The sequence below is a fragment of the Monodon monoceros genome, unplaced genomic scaffold (assembly GCF_005190385.1).
Source record: "Monodon monoceros isolate NGI ecotype Baffin Bay Population unplaced genomic scaffold, NGI_Narwhal_1 Super_Scaffold_4, whole genome shotgun sequence".
Lineage (NCBI taxonomy): Eukaryota > Metazoa > Chordata > Mammalia > Artiodactyla > Monodontidae > Monodon > Monodon monoceros.
The window spans coordinates 27,435,124-27,452,931 of record NW_021703781.1 but is presented as its reverse complement, the minus strand read 5'-3'; the positions used below and the strand labels follow the sequence as shown (position 1 = coordinate 27,452,931).

At 52.6% G+C, this 17,808-nt stretch overlaps 1 protein-coding gene across 2 annotated transcripts in view; it reads left to right on the top strand.

Moving 5' to 3' along the window:
* Window positions 1–16,367, top strand: part of DLG5 (discs large MAGUK scaffold protein 5) — a 139,073-nt gene extending 122,706 nt beyond the window's left edge. Inside the window, exons 28-32 of one of the 2 annotated variants that reach the window (XM_029245190.1) lie at window positions 4,442–4,585; window positions 4,848–4,975; window positions 6,257–6,366; window positions 7,075–7,184; window positions 16,308–16,367. In XM_029245190.1, coding sequence (XP_029101023.1) covers window positions 4,442–4,585; window positions 4,848–4,975; window positions 6,257–6,366; window positions 7,075–7,184; window positions 16,308–16,327 — 512 coding nt within the window. In that variant the 3' untranslated portion in view covers window positions 16,328–16,367. Of the gene's footprint in view, window positions 1–4,441; window positions 4,586–4,847; window positions 4,976–6,256; window positions 6,367–7,074; window positions 7,185–8,674; window positions 10,450–16,307 lie in introns of those variants that run through there. The other variant, XM_029245189.1, reaches the window with a different exon arrangement.
* The last annotated feature ends 1,441 nt before the right edge of the window (window positions 16,368–17,808 follow it).

Genomic DNA, 17,808 nt, shown 5'->3' with positions numbered 1-17,808 from the left:
AAAAAAAAAAAAAAGAGGGACGGATAGAACCTTAGGACAAATGTTGGAAGCAGAGCTATACAGAGAAAATCTTATACAGAAGCATACACATACACCTTCACAAAAAGAGGTAAAGGGGGAAAAATCATAAATCTTGCTCTCAGAGACCACCTCCTCAATTTGGGGTGATTCGTTGTCTAAAGGAGGGAAGGACGGAAAGAAAGAAAGAAAGAAAGAAGGAACGAAGGTAAAGTATATTAAAGTTATTACAATTAAAATTAATTATTGAGAAAAAAAATTTTTTTTAAAAACCATGGACGGATAGAGCCCTAGGACAAATGGTGGAAGCAAGAGTATACAGACAAGATCTCACACATAAGCATACACGTACACGTTCACAAAAAGAGGAAAAGGGAAAAAAATCATAGATCTCGCTCCTAAATTCCACCTCTTCAATTTGGGATCATTCCTTGTCTATTCAGGTATTCCACAGATGCAGGGTATATCAAGTTGATTGTGGAGCTTTAATCCGCTGCTTCTGAGGCTGCTGGGAGAGATTTTCCCTTTCTCTTCTTTGTTCTCACAGCTCACAGGAGCTCAGCTTTGGATTTGGCCCTGCCTCTGCGTGTAGGTCGCTGGAGGGCGTCTGTTTTTTGCTCAGACAGGACAGGGTTAAAGGGGCCGCTGATTCGGGGGCTCTGGCTCACTCAGGCCGGGGGTGAGGGGGGGGAAGGAGGGGCACTGCGTGCGGGGCGGGCCTGCGGCGTCAGAGGCGGCGTGACGTTGCGGCAGAGGCCGGCGTGACGTTGCACCAGCCTGAGGCCCGCCGTGCGTTCTCCCGGGGAAGTTGTCCCTGGTTCCCGGGAAGCTGGCAGTGGCGGGCTGCACAGGCTCCGCGGAAGAGGGGTGTGGAGAGTGACCTGTGCTCGCACACAGGCCCCTTGGTGGCGGCAGCAGCAGCCTTAGCGTCTCCCGCCCGTCTCTGGGGTCCGCGCTTTTAGCCGCGGCTCGCGCCCGTCTCTGGGGTTCGCGCTTTTAGCCGCGGCTCGCGCCCGTCTCTGGAGTTCCTTTAAGCAGCGCTCTTAAACCCCTCTCCTCGCGCACCAGGAAACAAAGAGGGAAGAAAAAGTCTCTTGCCTCTTCGGCAGGTGCAGGCTTTTCCCCGAACTCCCTCCGGGCTAGTCGTGGTGCACTAACCCCTTCAGCCTATGTTCAAGCCGCCAACCCCAGTCCTCTCCCTGCGCTCCGTCCAAAACCGAAACCCGAGCCTCAGCTCGCAGCCCCACCCGCCCCGGCGGGTGAGCAGACAAGCCTCTCGGGCTGGTGAGTGCCGGTCGGCACCGATCCTCTGTGCGGGAATCTCCCCGCTTTGCCCTCCGCACCCGTCGCTGTGCACTACTCCGTGGTCCCGAAGCTCCCCCCCTCCGCCTCCCGCAGTCTCCGCCCGCGGAGGGGCTTCCTAGTGTGTGGAAACTTTCCCTCCTTCACAGCTCCCTCCCGCTGGCGCAGGTGCCGTCCTTATTCTTTTGTCTCTGTTTTTTTCTTTCTTTCTTTTGCCCTACCCAGGTACGTGGGGAGTTTCTTGGCTTTTGAGAGGTCTGAGGTCTTCTGCCAGCCTTCAGTAGGTGTTCTGTAGGAGTTGTTCCACGTGTAGATGTATTTCTGGTGTATCCGTGGGGAGGAAGGCGATCTCCGCGTCTTACTCTTCCGCCATCTTCAAGGTCCCCCCCCCCCCCCCCCGCTCTCTTTAGGTGCCCGTTTGCACGAATTATTTTTTTTCCTATCCTTTCACTTTTAGCCTATGAATGACCTTAGAGCTTAGGTGAGTCTCTTGTAGACAGCATATAGTTGGATCTTTTTTATTTATGCATTCAGCCAATCTACGTCATTTAATTGGGGCATTTAATCCATTTATATTTAAAGTAATTACTGATATGGAAGGACTTACTATTGCCATTTTGTTAGTTGTTTTCTGTATGTCTTGTTGCTTTTTTGTCTATCTTTTCCTCCTTGGCTGCCGCCTTCTGTATTTCATTGATTTTTTTAAAATTTTTATGGTGACATGTTTTGATTCCCTTCTCATTTCCCTTTGTGTATATTTTATAGATATTTTATTTTTGGCTACCACTGCAGTTACATAAAACATCTTAAGGTTATAACAATTCATTGTAAACTGATGGTAGCTTAATTTCAATCCTATATAAAAACTCTACTTTACATCTCTGGGATCCCGACCCCCCCACCCCCTTTATGTTATGGATGATACCAATTACATCCTTTTTACATTATGTGAACATTAGTGTAGTTTTATTATTACCTTTATGCTTTTGGTTTTAATATCTATACCAGTTTAAAAAGCCGTTTTCATAGCTACATTAGGTTACTTCCAGATTGTCTATTTGTCTGTATATTTACCCTTCCCAGGGAGTTTTTCATTTCCTCTGGACCTCTGACTCTTGTTGGATTTAGTGCTTGCGAGATGCTCTGTAGCCCCCGATGATTCTGTAACTATGAGGACTTCCGACAGAGCAGATTATTCGGGGAGGAAAAGGAATCTTCTAAATTGGTGCCCCTCAGTGTGGAATGTTAATAATCATTAGGGGAGAAGATGATTCTGTTCAAGTTAAGTTGAAGACATAGTGACTTAGTGTCCGTACCCAGGGAAATGGATAAATAGGTGCAGGGCATCCATCCCATAGGGTGTTCAGAAGGAGTTAGGGAGATCAATGTGCATCACCAGGGATGCGGTTCGGAAGCATAAGACTGAGTAGAAGAGGGAGTTGCGGAATGTTGCATGTGTCCTGTATTTTTGCATGTATCATGATACAAAATGTATCTTGTCATTTTTGTTGAGCACGTGGACATACATAACATAGTTTCTAGGTGTTTTGAGCCTGTAAAAGCCAACATGTGAGAATGACACCTGGAAGAGGATGTACTTTATATCCTTATAACCAACTATGACGGTGGTTATGAGGAAACTGTTGACGACCAGGACTGGAGAAGAGGTGTTGGAGAGGATGCCTGGCTTTATCTGTAATGTTCAAAGTTTTAAAAGAGGGGGTGTTTTTATCTCTTCCTGGAGGAAGTTCTTTGCCCTGGGACTCCACAGAGCCTTCAGTCACAAGTATGCGGGGGTCTTGGACAGTGAATGTGATCACCAAACCCTCCCCCTGCTTTAATAACGGATCACCTGGTCACCAGGTTGAGAAATGCTGTATAGGAAGCGATATAGGCGTGCCTGGATAATCATCAGACCAAAAACTCGTGTGCGCTCCTGCCTGTGATCGGCGCTGGTGGAGCCGAGGCTGCACCGAGCACCACCCTGTGTGTTCACCTCCAGAGCTCTGCCATCTGGTCCGTCTTCCTTCAGCTCCTAGTCACGGGCCTTCCGGGCCGGACCTCTCGTTGACCCTTCCTCACAAGCCCACCTCAGGCGACCCTCCCCTCAGCTCTGCCCCTCCTCATCGCCACTCCCCCCCACCCCCCCCACCCCCCGAGGGTGAGGCTTCTTGTCCCGCTGCCTGGAGCTGGCAGGCAGCTCTTGTACGGTTGTCTTGTTTCTTACCTGTTGCCGTCGGTGAGCCTGGTTAGAGCGTGAGCTCTGCAGTGGCAGGGACTGTGCCTTCTACTCTTTTTAAAAGTGTTTCCGAGATGCCGGCACAGCGATTGGTACAGGGGAGGTGCCAAGAAGATATTTGCTTGCTGATTTTTAGGCGGTCACTTCCTGCAAGGATTTTTTTATTCATTTGGTGGAAGGGGAGGTTTTTACTACATGTATCAAGTAGGATATTGGTTTGACTGCTGTAACTGAGACCAGACAACAATGGCTGAAGTGTGATAAGAAGCTTATTTCCCTGCCACATAAAAGTCTGAGCTGGTGGGGGGAATCCCTGGGAGGCAGCTCTGTTCTGGGGATCATAAGGGAGCCAGGTCCCCTCTGTCCTGTGGCTCTGTCATCTCCTGAGGGTTGTCCTCATCTGCAGGATCAGAGCTGGCTCGCTGCACCCGGTCCTGTCCATTTCAGCTCATGGGAAGGGGGAGAGTTTGCTCACCCCACGGGGCAGGCCTGGGTCACATGACCACACCTACCTCAGGGGAGGTTGCCTCTCTAGAGAGCAGAGAATATATACTAGGGGTGAGGGGAGGGCGCATTGGACACACACGGAAGCATTTGAGCGGGATGAAGTGCTGCAGTGTCTTGGGTGTCCGTGGAGCAGGGACACTGTGCTGGACTCCAGGAGCGGCCGGGCCCCGGTGTGCCCAGGGTATGGGACTCTCAGTGCTACAACTGGGCAAGTCCCAGACAAACCAGGGTAGCTGGCTCCGGATTTGTGGAGTGAAGGAGGTGGGCCTTCCTGGGGTAAAAGCAAGGTCAGGGGAGCCGGGGGTCCCCAGCCCCTCCCCTTCCTCCCTCTGCTCCAGGTGGGTGTCCGTGACACTGCTCCCCTCTCTCCCTCAGATTCGGTGAGCCTTGCCTATCAGCGGGTCCAGAAGGTGGACTGCACTTCCCTGAGGCCCGTCTTGATCCTGGGGCCTTTACTGGATGTGGTGAAGGAAATGCTCGTGAACGAGGTGCCCGGCAAGTTCTGCAGATGCCCCCTTGGTAAGGGATGCCCACGTGCCTGCTGGGCTGTGTCTGTCCCTGTGTTTGTGTTCATCCCCCTGTTCCCGGGCATGGATCCCAGGATGTTTCAGAGTCCCCTGGACTTGGCTCAGATCAGTGTGCAGCCTCTGGTTCTTTGTCCGGGAGCGAGGACAGCAGGGCTGGGTCCCTAAAGTCTCTTCTGCGCAGCGTTCTTCCTGGCCCGTGCAGTGACGGCTCATGGTGCCAGGGCATTCCTGATTCCTGTGTCTGTGCTTTGCAGAGGTGATGAAGGCCTCCCAGCAGGCCATCGAGCGGGGCGTCAAAGACTGCCTGTTTGTCGACTATAAGCGGAGGAGTGGCCACTTTGACGTGACCACAGTGGCTTCCATAAAGGAGATCACAGAAAAGGTACCTGTTGCTTCAGACCAAGGGATGGGGGCGCCTCTCTGAGTCCGGGGTTTGGACCCCAGTGTGTGTCCGGGCTCTGTACCTTTGCACGTCTGCCCTGCATGTCTCTCGGACCTTCATGAGCTCGCCTGTGTCCCGTTAGTCTGAGTTAACCTACAGGGGGCTGGCCCCCGTTGCTTCTTGTGCTTCCGCTTTCGTGAGTAGGAAGCTAGTCCTGGGCAAAAGTCGCCCTGTGCATGTGTCACCTCTCCCTCTCTGAGGGGCTCTGACGACAGCTTTGAACTCTAGGAAAGGCCCCTCGCAGGGGTTTCTACAACAGGGTCCCAGAATGCCTCTGCTGAGCTTGTGTGCTGAGCTGATGTGCCTTATTCTAGGGACAGGGGCACGGCTTCCATCAGGGCCACGACCCTGCAAGGATAAGAGCCGTTGCCATGGGCCTTTAGGCTTGTGAACATGCTGGGGTCTGTTTGCCAGGTAGTATGAGGGGAACTGGGGAAATCTTTTGGGAAAGCATCCCTCACAAGTCTGAGGATGTGGGCGCTTTCTGGGCTGCATCCTTCCTGGGTGGTCAGTTTACCCCGCCAGGCTTTGGATCCCTCCTGTTACGTGAGGGAGTTGACTTCTTACAGCTGTCAGTGCAGACTGCCCAGTTAAAGTGGACGAGCTCCAGTCAGGGGTGCCCCAGGACGTCAGGAAGCCTGCCAAAGGGTGGACCCCCTCAGTGGAGCTTTCAGGGTGCCCGTGGCCTGCCTTTGGCTCGTACTCTGCCTGGAGGCTCAGGGGATCCATGGGGTGCATTTCAATCACAGCCATGCGAAGACCCACACTCCCCCCTCCCCTGCTTCAGCACCCCCGCCGAGTCTCCGCATCTTCTTTTGCCCAGACTGGCAGAAGTAAGGTTTCTGAGGCCAGGTGGGGTAGCGCTTTAGGAAGCGCTTTCCTATATCTGGGTGAAGGCAGGAAAGGGAGTTTGGAGTGGGGTCGTCCAGACCCCGCTTGGCCCTGGTTCCCAGCCTGGACCATCATCACAGCTGACGGCTTGTGGGGAGAGATTTTCCCAGATGAGGTTTCCCCTCTGTGTATCATGTGTGGTCTTAACGAAAGACTGGTTTTGCTGCCTCGTTCGTTGGTAGAACCTTGTATGTTCACTTACAGGGCAAGGCAGGGCAGTGTCAGGGGAGGGGTGGGGCCCATCGGTAGCAGAGGAAGGCTGGAGTGTCCAGTGCTCCCGAGGCCCCGGCCACACACCTGCCCAGGTGTTCACTCTCTCCCTCCCCCCAGAACCGGCACTGTCTCCTGGACGTCGCCCCCCACGCCATTGAGCGGCTGCACCACATGCACATCTACCCCATCGTCATCTTCATCCACTACAAGAGCGCCAAACACATCAAGTAGGTGACAGGCTCCTCGGGGGCTTGGCTTGGGGCCTTGCTGGGGAGGCGCTGCTGGCTCAAAGCCGTGGGGCGGGGGGCCCCTTGGCCTTGAAATAGGCATCCCATGTAGGAGCGGCCTTCCCCCTCGAGCCCCCATCTCACACTGAGCCAGGCATGTGAACCCAGCACAGCCCTCCCTCCACACCACTCTCCGCGCTGTGTGGATGCTGCCGCCGCTCCCTGAGTAGGTCCAGCTTTTCTGTCTCCCCTCCTGACTCCCAGCCCCTTTCCCCTTCTCCTGCCTCTCAGCTGGGCACTCACAACAGCACAGGAACTGGGTGACCTGGCCTGGGTCCAGCTCTGCCAGGAGCTGCCTCATGATGTGGATGGGCCTTTGCTCCCACTGGGCTTGAGTTTCTGTGCGGGTTGGGCTAACGGCTTGCCAAGGCCCTCCTCCACTTTGCCTTTCTGTGCTTCCGGGCTTCTGATACCTGCACTCGGGCGCCAGCTGAGGTGTCTGGTCTCTGTGTGCACACACTGGGGTTCCCACCTTGCCCCTCTCTGCCCGGAGCTCCCCGTGGAGCCTGCAGGCTGTGCTTTACCAGGGGAGCCCACGGGGACCCTGTGGTGGTGGAGACCCCTGTTACTCTGGGCAGAGAAGCAAAGAGGAGGGAGGGCCGGGGGGGAGGTGAGAAGCTCAGCCTGGTTCCCTGGATGTCCCAACAGGGAGCAGAGAGACCCCATCTACCTGAAGGACAAGGTGACTCAGAGGCATTCCAAAGAGCAGTTTGAGACGGCTCAGAAGATTGAGCAGGAGTACAGCAGGTTCTTCACAGGTAGGTGTGCGTCAGGCCTGCAGAGGAGGAGCAGGCGGCGGGGATGGATGCAGGCGTCCCAAGGACGTCCTTCCTAGAAGTGGTAACAGCCCGCACTTCCGGGGTGCCCGGTGGATGCCGTCACAGTGAGCACTTTCGTCACAGCTGGTCTGATGGCAGGCCCAGGGCAGCTTCAGGAAGTTGCAGGTCCAAAGGTAAAGTCCACTAATTCTGGCCTTGGGTCACAGTCTGGCCCTGTGTGGCGGCTGCACAGGCGCCCTGTAGCACAGCTCCAGCGTTCCCTGGGCGGGTAGCACGGCGGTGGTGGCCGTGACCATCTGTCCCCAGTGCCGTCCAGGTCAGGCCAGTTTTGCAGTGAAGTTTGAAGATAAGCTGCACCTTCACTCTCTCTGGTCTTGGAAACAAAGCAAACCAGAAGAAGCAGGGTTCCAGCTGACCAACTGCCATTTCACTTGGTGACTTTCAACCTCTTCCATGAAATCAGTCATTTGTAGGGGGCATAATAACACCGTGGCCACAGAGGGGTGGAGACAGTGATTTTAATTAACTTGTGGAGAGTGTTATGATCTAGTTCGGTGCTTCTCATGCAACATTTGGCCTCAAAACCCAGCCTTGGTGCTTCTGTCTACGTATATGTCATGTGTGTTTGTGTTTTAATTTCCAGTCCATTACAGACCGGTATTTCAGTCAGATGCATTAACAATTACTAGAGAAGAGAACATTAAAAACTCCAAAACTTAACAAAATAAAAGCCTTGACTTTTTGTAAGATTCAACAGATGTAAAATTACTCTGTCACATTTCCATAGCAGTTTCTAAACCCTCGCTGTCCATTTCTGTGGCAAGCAGCCAGCGCTCGGCGCTGTTCCGTGGATCCCGCAGAGAGCCCTGGTCTAGTGTCTGCCGGGCTGTGGTGCTGAAAGCCTGCAGAGCAGGCCTGAGCCAGAGCTGGAGACATTCCATCATCTTTGCTGGGAATCTTCTCTGGGCCATGGGATGCCCAGCTTCCGAGACCCAACCTTGTCACCTGTAGAATCCTGCTGCCGATTGGACCATCACAACACAGCCCAGACTGCCTTCCAGTGTGCTGGGACTCCCCATTGCATGACTAGGCAAAGCAGCCCAGAGCATCATTGCAGTGGGGCCTGGCAATTCATGTGTGTGGTCAGATCCTGTCATCCCTGTTACAGGGACCAGGGCAGCCTGGCAAAATGGGACACCAGCCTTCATTTGAGCGTAAAATTTTAACATCCTATGGAACAGTTGCCGAGAGGGATAGGTAAAAAGCCGAAGTGATTTGCACTCAACTCTTTATTTTTTCTTTTCCAATTTCTCACTGATGGAAGAGAGTGAGAGGCGGGAGTGGGGCAGGAGGGCCAGGTAGCTCAAAACAGGCAGAACGCCAGGAAGAGTAAAAGATGTGTTTATTTGCCTTCACCCTGGGGTCTTCCTCTGGGCCAATGATGTGTGTGTTTGGGGGCTCTCTTGCAGGGGTCGTCCAGGGAGGAGCCCTGTCGAGCATTTGCGCTCAGATCTTGGCAATGGTCAATCAAGAGCAAAATAAAGTCCTGTGGATCCCAGCCAGCCCTCTCTAGAACTCGGTGCTGGGGACAGCTGCAGCTTGGCCGCCGGCGTGACTGCCTGGCTCAGCTCTCTTTAGCGACTAAAGATAGACGTCTCTGTATATAAACGTGAAGGGGAAGGATCCATGAAGCAGGACTCCAGAAGCACCTCCTTTGTAGACAGAGGGCCGCAGACTCTATTCCTCTCACTCGTGCGCTGTAAGACAGAAGACTCTGTAGAGGGGCTCGACACCAACCTTTCTCGTAGCCAGCTCATCAGAGATGCTGCAAAGAGAACCTTTCAGATCACAAGTTTACAAGCCTTTTCTAAGTATTCGGTTGTTTATGTTTACTTGAACGGCTCCATGTTGTCGCTGCCCAGCCCCTGCCCTTTTCCTCACTGTCGCTTTGGTGTTGGTTTTGTGCCTGTTTTCAGCGAGACGACTCTGGAACCTCGCTGGGGGCCGCTTTGCTTTGTGAGGTTCTTGTCAGTGGGACCAGAGCTTTGACAGACTTCATGCTCCTTGGTGGCACCTCTCCTGGAAGGACCTGCGAGTGCCGATGGTTCGACCGTCGGCGGGCGCGGAACCAGTGCCTTTGTGGGGCAGACTCTCCGGCGGCAGTGTATTCCCCTCCTGCACAGAGGAGGGCGACTTGGGCCCGTCTCGCGGACGCGTCCCTCAGACTTTGTCTCCTGCCCTCTGCGTCCTCTTCTCGTCCACCTGCATCCATGATTCCAGCGTTCTCTCTGGTCCTCGGAGCTTCATGGGTTCACTGTGACACAGCCGGTTCCAGGCAGGGTGTTAGGCTGGGGCTGATGCATGCCACTGGGTCCTCTTTAGGTTCTGTGAATAGTGACAGCCTTTACCAGTGCAGATTTTGCAGGGTAATTCCTAAGCGCTCTAGAGTGGGGCGGGCACATCAGCTCTACTTGATATAAAAACATTCGTGTTTCAGACGTTGAGCAGAGAACCCTTACGGAAGCTTAAGGATTAGTGCAGTCACTGTCAAAACTCAAAAAAAGAGAAACCGGGATCTATCTAGTCTTGGCTCCAGCGCTTACAGCATGAGCAGTGCTCCACGGGGATGGCTTTGTTTGGGGTTTGTGTGTTTTTTTTGTTTGTTTTTTTTTTTTTGTTTTTTTACCGCTTCTGACGCTGGATGTTTCTGGCTGAAGGTTTGATCTGGTTCCTCCTTAAACTGTGCGTCCTCTTAATAATAGGTACTGTACGGGGCTCCGGGTAAGTGTCACTGGGGTAGGACCTCTATTTTAATACTGTTCCTAACATTTCATTTTACTAGCAAGAAATCGCTGATTTCATTTTATTCTTTGTAATTCTAGACACTAGATTATAGTTTAGCCATAGTGACATTTTTTTAAAAAAGGGATATATTTTCTTGCACAGTTGTTCGAAAAGAGACACGTTTCAGTCCTCAGTGCTGCCCTTCGTTTCACAGGTACACGCGTTCTGGCTCAGACAACTGGGACCCCCTGCAGGCTGTCGAGGGGTCTCACTGGCGCCCTGCGGGGCTGCTGCTCTGGGCGGCGGGGGTGGGACGGTGATGGTACAGTGTGCACAGGTACTGTTCGGACAGACTGGGATTTTCTGTACTAAAACCTTCCTTTGTATCGAAAGTTAAACAGACTTTAGTACAATAAATAAAGGTCAATTTCTGTAACTTGCTGTGGTGAGGAGACCTGCATTCATTGAGTTTCCACCTTTCCCTGCCTCCTGCCCTCTCTTTGTTGCTAAATTTGAGGCAGCCTTCCTCCCCTGTGGCAGGTGGCTGGAATTGGCCGCCACGTGAGGTTCTCGCCAGCTCTCACGATGGTCAGGAGCCCCTCACCTGTGGCCTCAGCCGCTCTGACTCCCTCCTTCTCTCCCATGTGCCCCTCTGTCCAGCAGAGCTGTGGGTAGTGCTTGCGGCCAGGCAGCTGATTTGTGCAAGATTCACATCCTGCCCTGGGGGCTCCCATTCAGATACGCAGGTTTGGGCTGGGCCGAGAAAAGCCAAGGGGGTTTGAAGGACACCAGTGTCCCCTCGTGTTCTCAGTCGAGTCCCTGTCTGCCAGGGGGTGAGGCCCAGACCGGGCCCCCGGGGTGAAGAAGGCCGAGCCTGGCCCAGGGGCTGTAGTGCGAGACCACCCATGGCTCTCCTGGGTAGCCACTTTGGGCCTGAAAGTCTGTTCCAGGGTGGCAGGAAGTCTGGGAGAAGTGGCCAGGAGGCCAGGGCTGCCTCTGTAGCGCCCCGAGGCCCAGGTCAGAGCAGAGCCCTCTTCCTCTGCTGTTTGCTTGGAGGAGCTTGAGGGCAGACTCTCGTGGAAAAGCCTCACGCTGCACCAGAGGCTGGGCCAGCAGGGGCCGACTCAGCGCCAGTGCCTCCCTGGTCATGGCCCACGGGTGCAGCTCCACTGTGGACCCTGCAGTCTCACCTGCAGGTCCCTCTGGCCTTGCCTGCAGCCACAGGAGTCGCCGAGCTGCGTCGGACTGTGGCCGTGGAGAGGAGGGGAGGGCCTGTGCAGCCGGCCGGGCCCCAAGCCCGCCGCTCCTCGGCCTGCGTGAAGCCAGCCACAGGGTCGCCTACATCTTCTTGACAAACTCAGCACTGACCTTGGGGGAGGAGGGCATGCGCCGCGGCCTGGATCCTGTGACCCACCCAACAAATGCTTGTTTGAGGAAATGGTTTCTTTTAAAAGAGGTCCATGACGATGCCAAAGCCATAGCAGCTCACACTTGTTGCATTATGAGTGATTTTTATTTTCTTCTTTAGACTTTTCTGTACTTTCCAAGTTTTCTACGGGAAACTTGGTTTTCTTTTACAATTGCAGGGTAAAACCGCTACGCCTCTTCAAACGGAGGGCAGTTAGGTCGCTGAGCTCATAGACTGCTTGTTTCTGGATGCGCTGAGGCCTTGCAGGGCTGCCCCTGGGACACCGCTGAGTGGCACTGGGTTGGCGCGGGTGTGCAATTGTGTGTCTCTAAACCGTGCAGAGCCCAGGCAGGGGCTGGAGGTGCGCAGCCTTTGCCCCCAGTTGGTGTCTGTCTTACACAGGCTCAGATCCTTCTGGAAAGGCACAGCTGACTTTCAACTCCAGCCTTGAGGCCTTGGACAGATCTCGCCTGGGCCTCCAAAGACAGTGCAGACGAGATGACCTCTGAGGCCCCCTTCCATGCTGACACCTGAGTTATGGGCGCGGAGTGGGACTTCCCTCCTGGCCTTGCAGAGCCTGAGCAAAACCCCAGCTCTGGGAGCCTCGGCACACGTGACTTTCTGGGACTGGAGGAGTCCTTGACACCTAATGCGCAGGAGCAGAAGCCGAAGGGGTCTGGACCGGGAGCACTGGCCCAAAGTCCTGGGCCTCTCTGGCCGGAACAAGGCTCTGAGGCTGACCAAAGTGGCTGGACAACTGGAGTTTGGGGCTGGGAAGCTGAGCTGCCGCCCCTCTCGGGGTTGACAGGGCAGAGGGCCACCCTGGTCACGGATGCCAAGGACGGATGGAGAGAAATAACGAGGAATTGCCGGGTGGGGTGCAGAGCAAGCATCATCTCACAGCTGGGAGTGTGGCTGGCATGGGGGCGATCATCTTCTTGCAGGGGATGGGGCTCTGAGGCCCGAGCCTGGACAGCCGGGCCTTCTCCCCTGCACCCTTCTGCTGCTCTTCTCCCTGTGGCTTTCCTGGACCTTATTTCAATCATGCATGCTCTTTTTTTCATGTGCTCATACCTTCCAGAATGTAGTCTCTGGCTTCTTGATGGTTTTCCCCTTCAGTTCTCCTTGCTATTATGAGTTTATATCTTTTTTTTCAACCGTGAAATGTGTCATACATACAAAAGAGCATATACAGTATAAATATACGGTCTAAAGAATAATAAAATGGACAGTGAGTCCACTGTTAAGGAACACTACCACTACTGTAGAAGCCATCTTAACACCCAACAGTAGCTGAATTCTCCACCTTTTCCCCCAAAGTGAGCACTGTACTGACTTGTGGTTTAATGATTTCCTTGCTTTTTTCTATTTTCACCCCCAGTGGAGGTGTTTTGAAACAATGTCGTGTGTGGTTTTGAAAACACTGGGCCTCAAGCACACACTGAGCTGTGAGGGCACAGGGCAGCACTGCCACTGTTTGATGACATTTACCAGACAATATAATTGGCTCTCTGGGGCAGGGCGAGCCTCCGCTTCCCTGGGAACTTTGAAGAGCCCTTTCCCCTTGGGGAAGTCAGTGAGCAGGGACTTGAATGAGTCCTGGGGCGTGTGGCCGTGCTGTGTCTGGCAGAAATATGGTCAGAGGGTGTGGACCGCTGACTGCAGTTTTCAGGCTCACCACAGCCATCCTCTGGATTTCAGCAGTAAGCCAAAGCTGAGCACGTCTGCGGGAGGAAATGCTGGTTCCTCTTGCTGATCTGGAGAGCAGGAAGGTCTCCAGCTCATGTCGATAAAAGCCTAGGAGAAATAAGACCCGGGGCCGGGATCACCTTAACGTTCTGTTCTTAGCTGAGCCCTATGAAACGAGCAGAGACTTTGGTGCTAACAGCTCTGGACATTTCTGTCTTGAGTCCCTGCTCCAGACCAGACTTCTTGTCCTCTTGGTCCGGTGCCAGCCCTCATCCTGATACCTCCTCTACTTTCCTGAGAATTTCCTGGGAGTTTTCTTGATTTCTTTCTTTGACTTTCCTCTCCTCTCTTTTGATGGATCTCCTGTTTTTTGTGCTGCTTGTGAGGAGAAAGGATTAACCCCTGATCCGAATTCTTTCTTCAGAGGAAGATGACTCCATTTACCTTCTCTTAGGATTGTTTTCTAGAGAAGTTCTGGATTAAGAAAAAGGCAAGGTCTGTATCCACCATGGTCTGCTGATCGGTGCATCTGGGGTGGGAGGCCTGAGGGTCAAAGTAAAGTAACAGATAAACTTGCTGTCGGGTTTCCTCCTCGTCCTCCCTCCTTTCTGGAGCTTCCGTTATTTATATGTTGCACACCCTGGACAGAGTCCCTCAATTTCTGACCATCTGGCATCATTTCGTCATTTTGCTCTTTTTCGGAGGGGATTCACTCAGCTTTATCTTTCGAGCCTTTCTGTTGAGTTGTTCAGCTTTTGCTATCCGGTTTTTAATTCCCAAGAACTCTTTCTTTTTTTTTTTTTTTTTTTCCCCAAGAACTCTTTCTGAATGTCATTTTTTTATCTCATTCTATGCTTGTTTCTTGGATATAATATCTTCTCACACCTGAAGACAGATATTTTTTCTTCTCACGTAATTCTAATTCCTCCAAGGTTTAAGGTTTTTTTATTTGCCGGTGGCTTATTTATTTATTTATTTATTTTGTGGTCTGGGGGATACCAGGACTGGGGATACCTTGTCTTGTATATTAGCGCTTTAACCTCAGGTATCAGGTAGTCCTTTTATGTCAGCTAATGATTAATCATGGGCATTTAATTTAATGGTCCAGAACAAATGGGGAGGTGTGTAGTCTGAGTTTCTCTGGAGTGGCCTGGCTGGGCTGCTCACTGGGGAATCCTAGTGATGGTCTCCTTAGGTCTGTCTTCCGATTCCCCACAGGAGTCCTTCCACTCCTGATGGGATGGGTCGGCCTGGCAGCATCCCTGAGCCCACTGGGGAGGAAGGCGGGGAGACTCTTTGCATTCAGGATTCAGTACGGCAGCATCCAGTCCCTTAGTCCTTTTCTCTTCAGTATGGTACCAGTTCTCTGATCTGTGCCTGGTGTCCCTAGTCCAGGAATCCTCTCTTACATTCTCCAGGCAAAAAAAACCTCCCAGCTTCTTCAGCGTTGAGGGCAGTGCGGTAGCCCTGTAGCTTGGATTGAATCATGCCTGCCCAGATTATCCAGGGTGCTCCCTTACTTTCTTTTTTTAAATTTATTTATTTTTTGGCTGTGTTGGGTCTTTGTTGATGTGCACACGGGCTTTCTCTAGTTGTGGCGAGCGGGGCTACTCTTCGTTGCGGTGCGCAGGCTTTTCATTGCAGTGGCTTCTCTTGTTGCGGAGCACGGGCTCTAGGCACACGGGCTTCAGTAGTTGTGGCACGCGGGCTCAGTAGTTGTGGCTCGTGGGCTCTAGAGCGCAAGCTCAGTAGTTGTGGCACACAGGCTTAGTTGCTCCGCGGCATGTGGGATCTCCCCGGACCAGGGCTCCAACCCATGTCCCTTGCATTGCCAGGCGGATTCTTTTTTTTTTTTTAAAGAAGATGTTGGGCGTAGAGTTTATTAATTAATTAATTAATTTTTGCTGTGTTGGGTCTTCGTTTCTGTGCGAGGGCTTTCTCTAGTTGTGGCAAGCGGGGGTCACTCTTCATCGCGGTGCACAGGCCTCTCACTGTCGCGGCCCCTCTTGCTGCGGAGCACAGGCTCCAGATGTGCAGGCTCAGTAGTTGTGGCTCACGGGCCCAGTTGCTCCGTGGCATGTGGGATCCTCCCAGGCCAGGGCTCGAACCCATGTACCCTGCATTGGCAGGCAGATTCTCAACCACTGCACCACCAGGGAAGCCCCCAGGCAGATTCTTAATCACTGCGCCACCAGGGAAGCCCAGCCCTTACTCTTAATATTGACTGATCCGGGGCTTTAATCACATCTGCAAAATGCCTTCACGGTAACACACAGCTCAGTGTTTAACTGAATAACAGGACTGTGGCCTTGTCAAACTGACACATCAAAAGAACTGTCCCAGTGGGTTTACCGATAACTTACCTAACCAGTTCCCAACAAATGGGCATTCAGATTAAGTTTACTGTTGTTGTGTTTGCATATAGACTCACTTAACTTGATAGAAGCTTCTGTGTTGGGTTTATGGCTTACAGATAGGACATCAGGGCTTTGGGCAAGTTATAGGAGATTGCCTCAGCCCTTTCTTTTTGCCACGTTGCCTTTGGGATAAAAGCAGACTTGTGCTTAGTTTGGAGATGATCTTAGCTTCTCACAGATGCTACCTGCTCTGAGGAAGTTAACCATCTAAGAAGCTGCTTTATGCCTACTTATGTCAAAGATGGACAGAGATGCCCTGAGGACTAAGCGACTGTGGGACTAAGAAGAGGGGCTGGCCAGCGCAGATGCCCACATGCAGACTCAACTGGAGGGTTCTGTGGGGCCAGGCTGCCCCCGAGCACGTCATGGGGTGTGGCTGGCATCTGCCATGCATCTCAGGACACACAATGATAATGAACAGAATCAAACAACACCTGCTTTGAGCCCAGCAACGGTGTGTGCTGGTGTTGGTTCTGCATGGAAATAAAAACGATAAATCTAAACTTGCAAGACATTTGGCTAGAAATGACAGTGGCTATTTTTGACCAACAGCTTGTTTTTATTAAGATTATCTGCTAATAATTAGAGTGAAGCTAATATATGTTTAATTTGGGCATTTTACAAGTTTACATTTTCCTTGAAGTACAGTAAGTTGTTTTTACATTTTTGTGTTTGAAATACGTTAAATACTTCTGATAACATTTTATAATTTCTAAACAACTCCCTTGTTCCTAAAAACCAGCGTATTTTTTAAAGTTAGCTTTTGTGACATCCTGTGTCATCTCTTGTTTCTGTGTGTTGCAGGGTCTAGACTAAGCGAGTGACTCTCTAGGATGCTGCTGCTTGAGGTCATCTTCATTTATGGGAAGTACAATTGTTTAAAACCAAAAATCTCAGAGTTGAATCTGAAAGGCGTGTGTCTGTACACGAAGGTCCTTGTTTCAGGTCACAGCCCAGGTAATTGGCCCTTAAAAATGCAGAACATGGGATGGAAGCCCATCAGAAGAGCTTCTCTGGGTCCCTCGCAGGCTGCACACTCGTTTCCCCAACAGTCCAAGGTTGAGGGCCCAGGGATTGGGGAACTCTAGACTATTGGCCTCCGTGCCAGAGCAGTGCTTCATGCTTCAGTCCTGTAATAGCAGGCTTGACCTCCTATGGGTTATATGGGTTATATGATGCTCTTGACGCTGCTGGCATCCCCAAGAGGTCAGGCATTACTGCTTACCATCCGACGACCCAGTCAGCAAGAGGCGGAGCGACAGCCTTAGCGTCTCATGCCCGTCTCTGTCGTCCGTGCTTTTAGCCGCGGCTCGCGCCCGTCTCTGGAGCTCTTTTAAGCAGCGCTCTTAATCCCCTCTCCGTGCGCACCAGGAAATAAAGAGGGAAGAAAAAGTCTCTTGCCTCTTCGGCAGGTCCAGACTTTTCGCCGGACTCCCTCCCGGCCAGCCGTGGCGCGCTAACCCTCTGCTGGTTGTGTTCACGCCGCCAACCCCAGTCCTCTCCCGGCGCTCCGACCGAAGCCCAAGCCTCAACTCCCAGCCCCGCCCGCCCCGGCGGGTGAGCAGACAAGCCTCTCAGGCTGGTGAGTGCCGGTCGGCCCTGATCCTCTGTGCTGGAATCTCTCCGGTTTGCCCTCCGCACCCCTGTTGCTCTGCTCTCCTCCGCTGCTGCGAAGCTTCCCCCTCCGCCTCCCGCAGTCTCCGCCCGCGAAGGGGCTTCCTAGTGTGTGGACACTTTTCCTTCTTCACAGCTCCCTCCCGCTGGTGCAGGACCCGTCCCTATCCTTTTGCCTCTGTTTATTCTTTTTTCTTTTGCCCTACCCAGGTACGTGGGGAGTTTCTTGCCTTTTGGGAGGTCTGAGGTGTTCTGCCAGCGTTCAGTAGGTGTTCTGTAGGAGTTGTTCCACGTGTAGATGTATTTCTGGTGTATCTGTGGGGAGGAAGGTGATCTCTGCGTCTTACTCTTCCGCCATCTTCCCGGAAGTTCCTGTGCTCCTTTTGAGGCCAGGTGCGGGCTCCCTATCCCTTGTCAGTCCTTCCACCCCTCGACAAAAATAAGTGTAGGAGAGGTGAGATCCTTGGTAAGGGCAAGTGAGTCTCTCTGATCTCTAGGTATCCAGTCAGAAGTAGGTGGTTGTGCTAATCCAGCAAAGGACAAAGCTTGGCCAAGGGAAGTGGGAGCCGGAGGAAATAGCAACCAAGCAGGAGCGGGAGGCTATCCTCAAGCTCAGCTGGTCCTGCTCCAAAGTCATGCTTAACTGTGGGGCATGTGATCCCCCGGGGCAGTTCTCTGCTGGCTGGCTGAT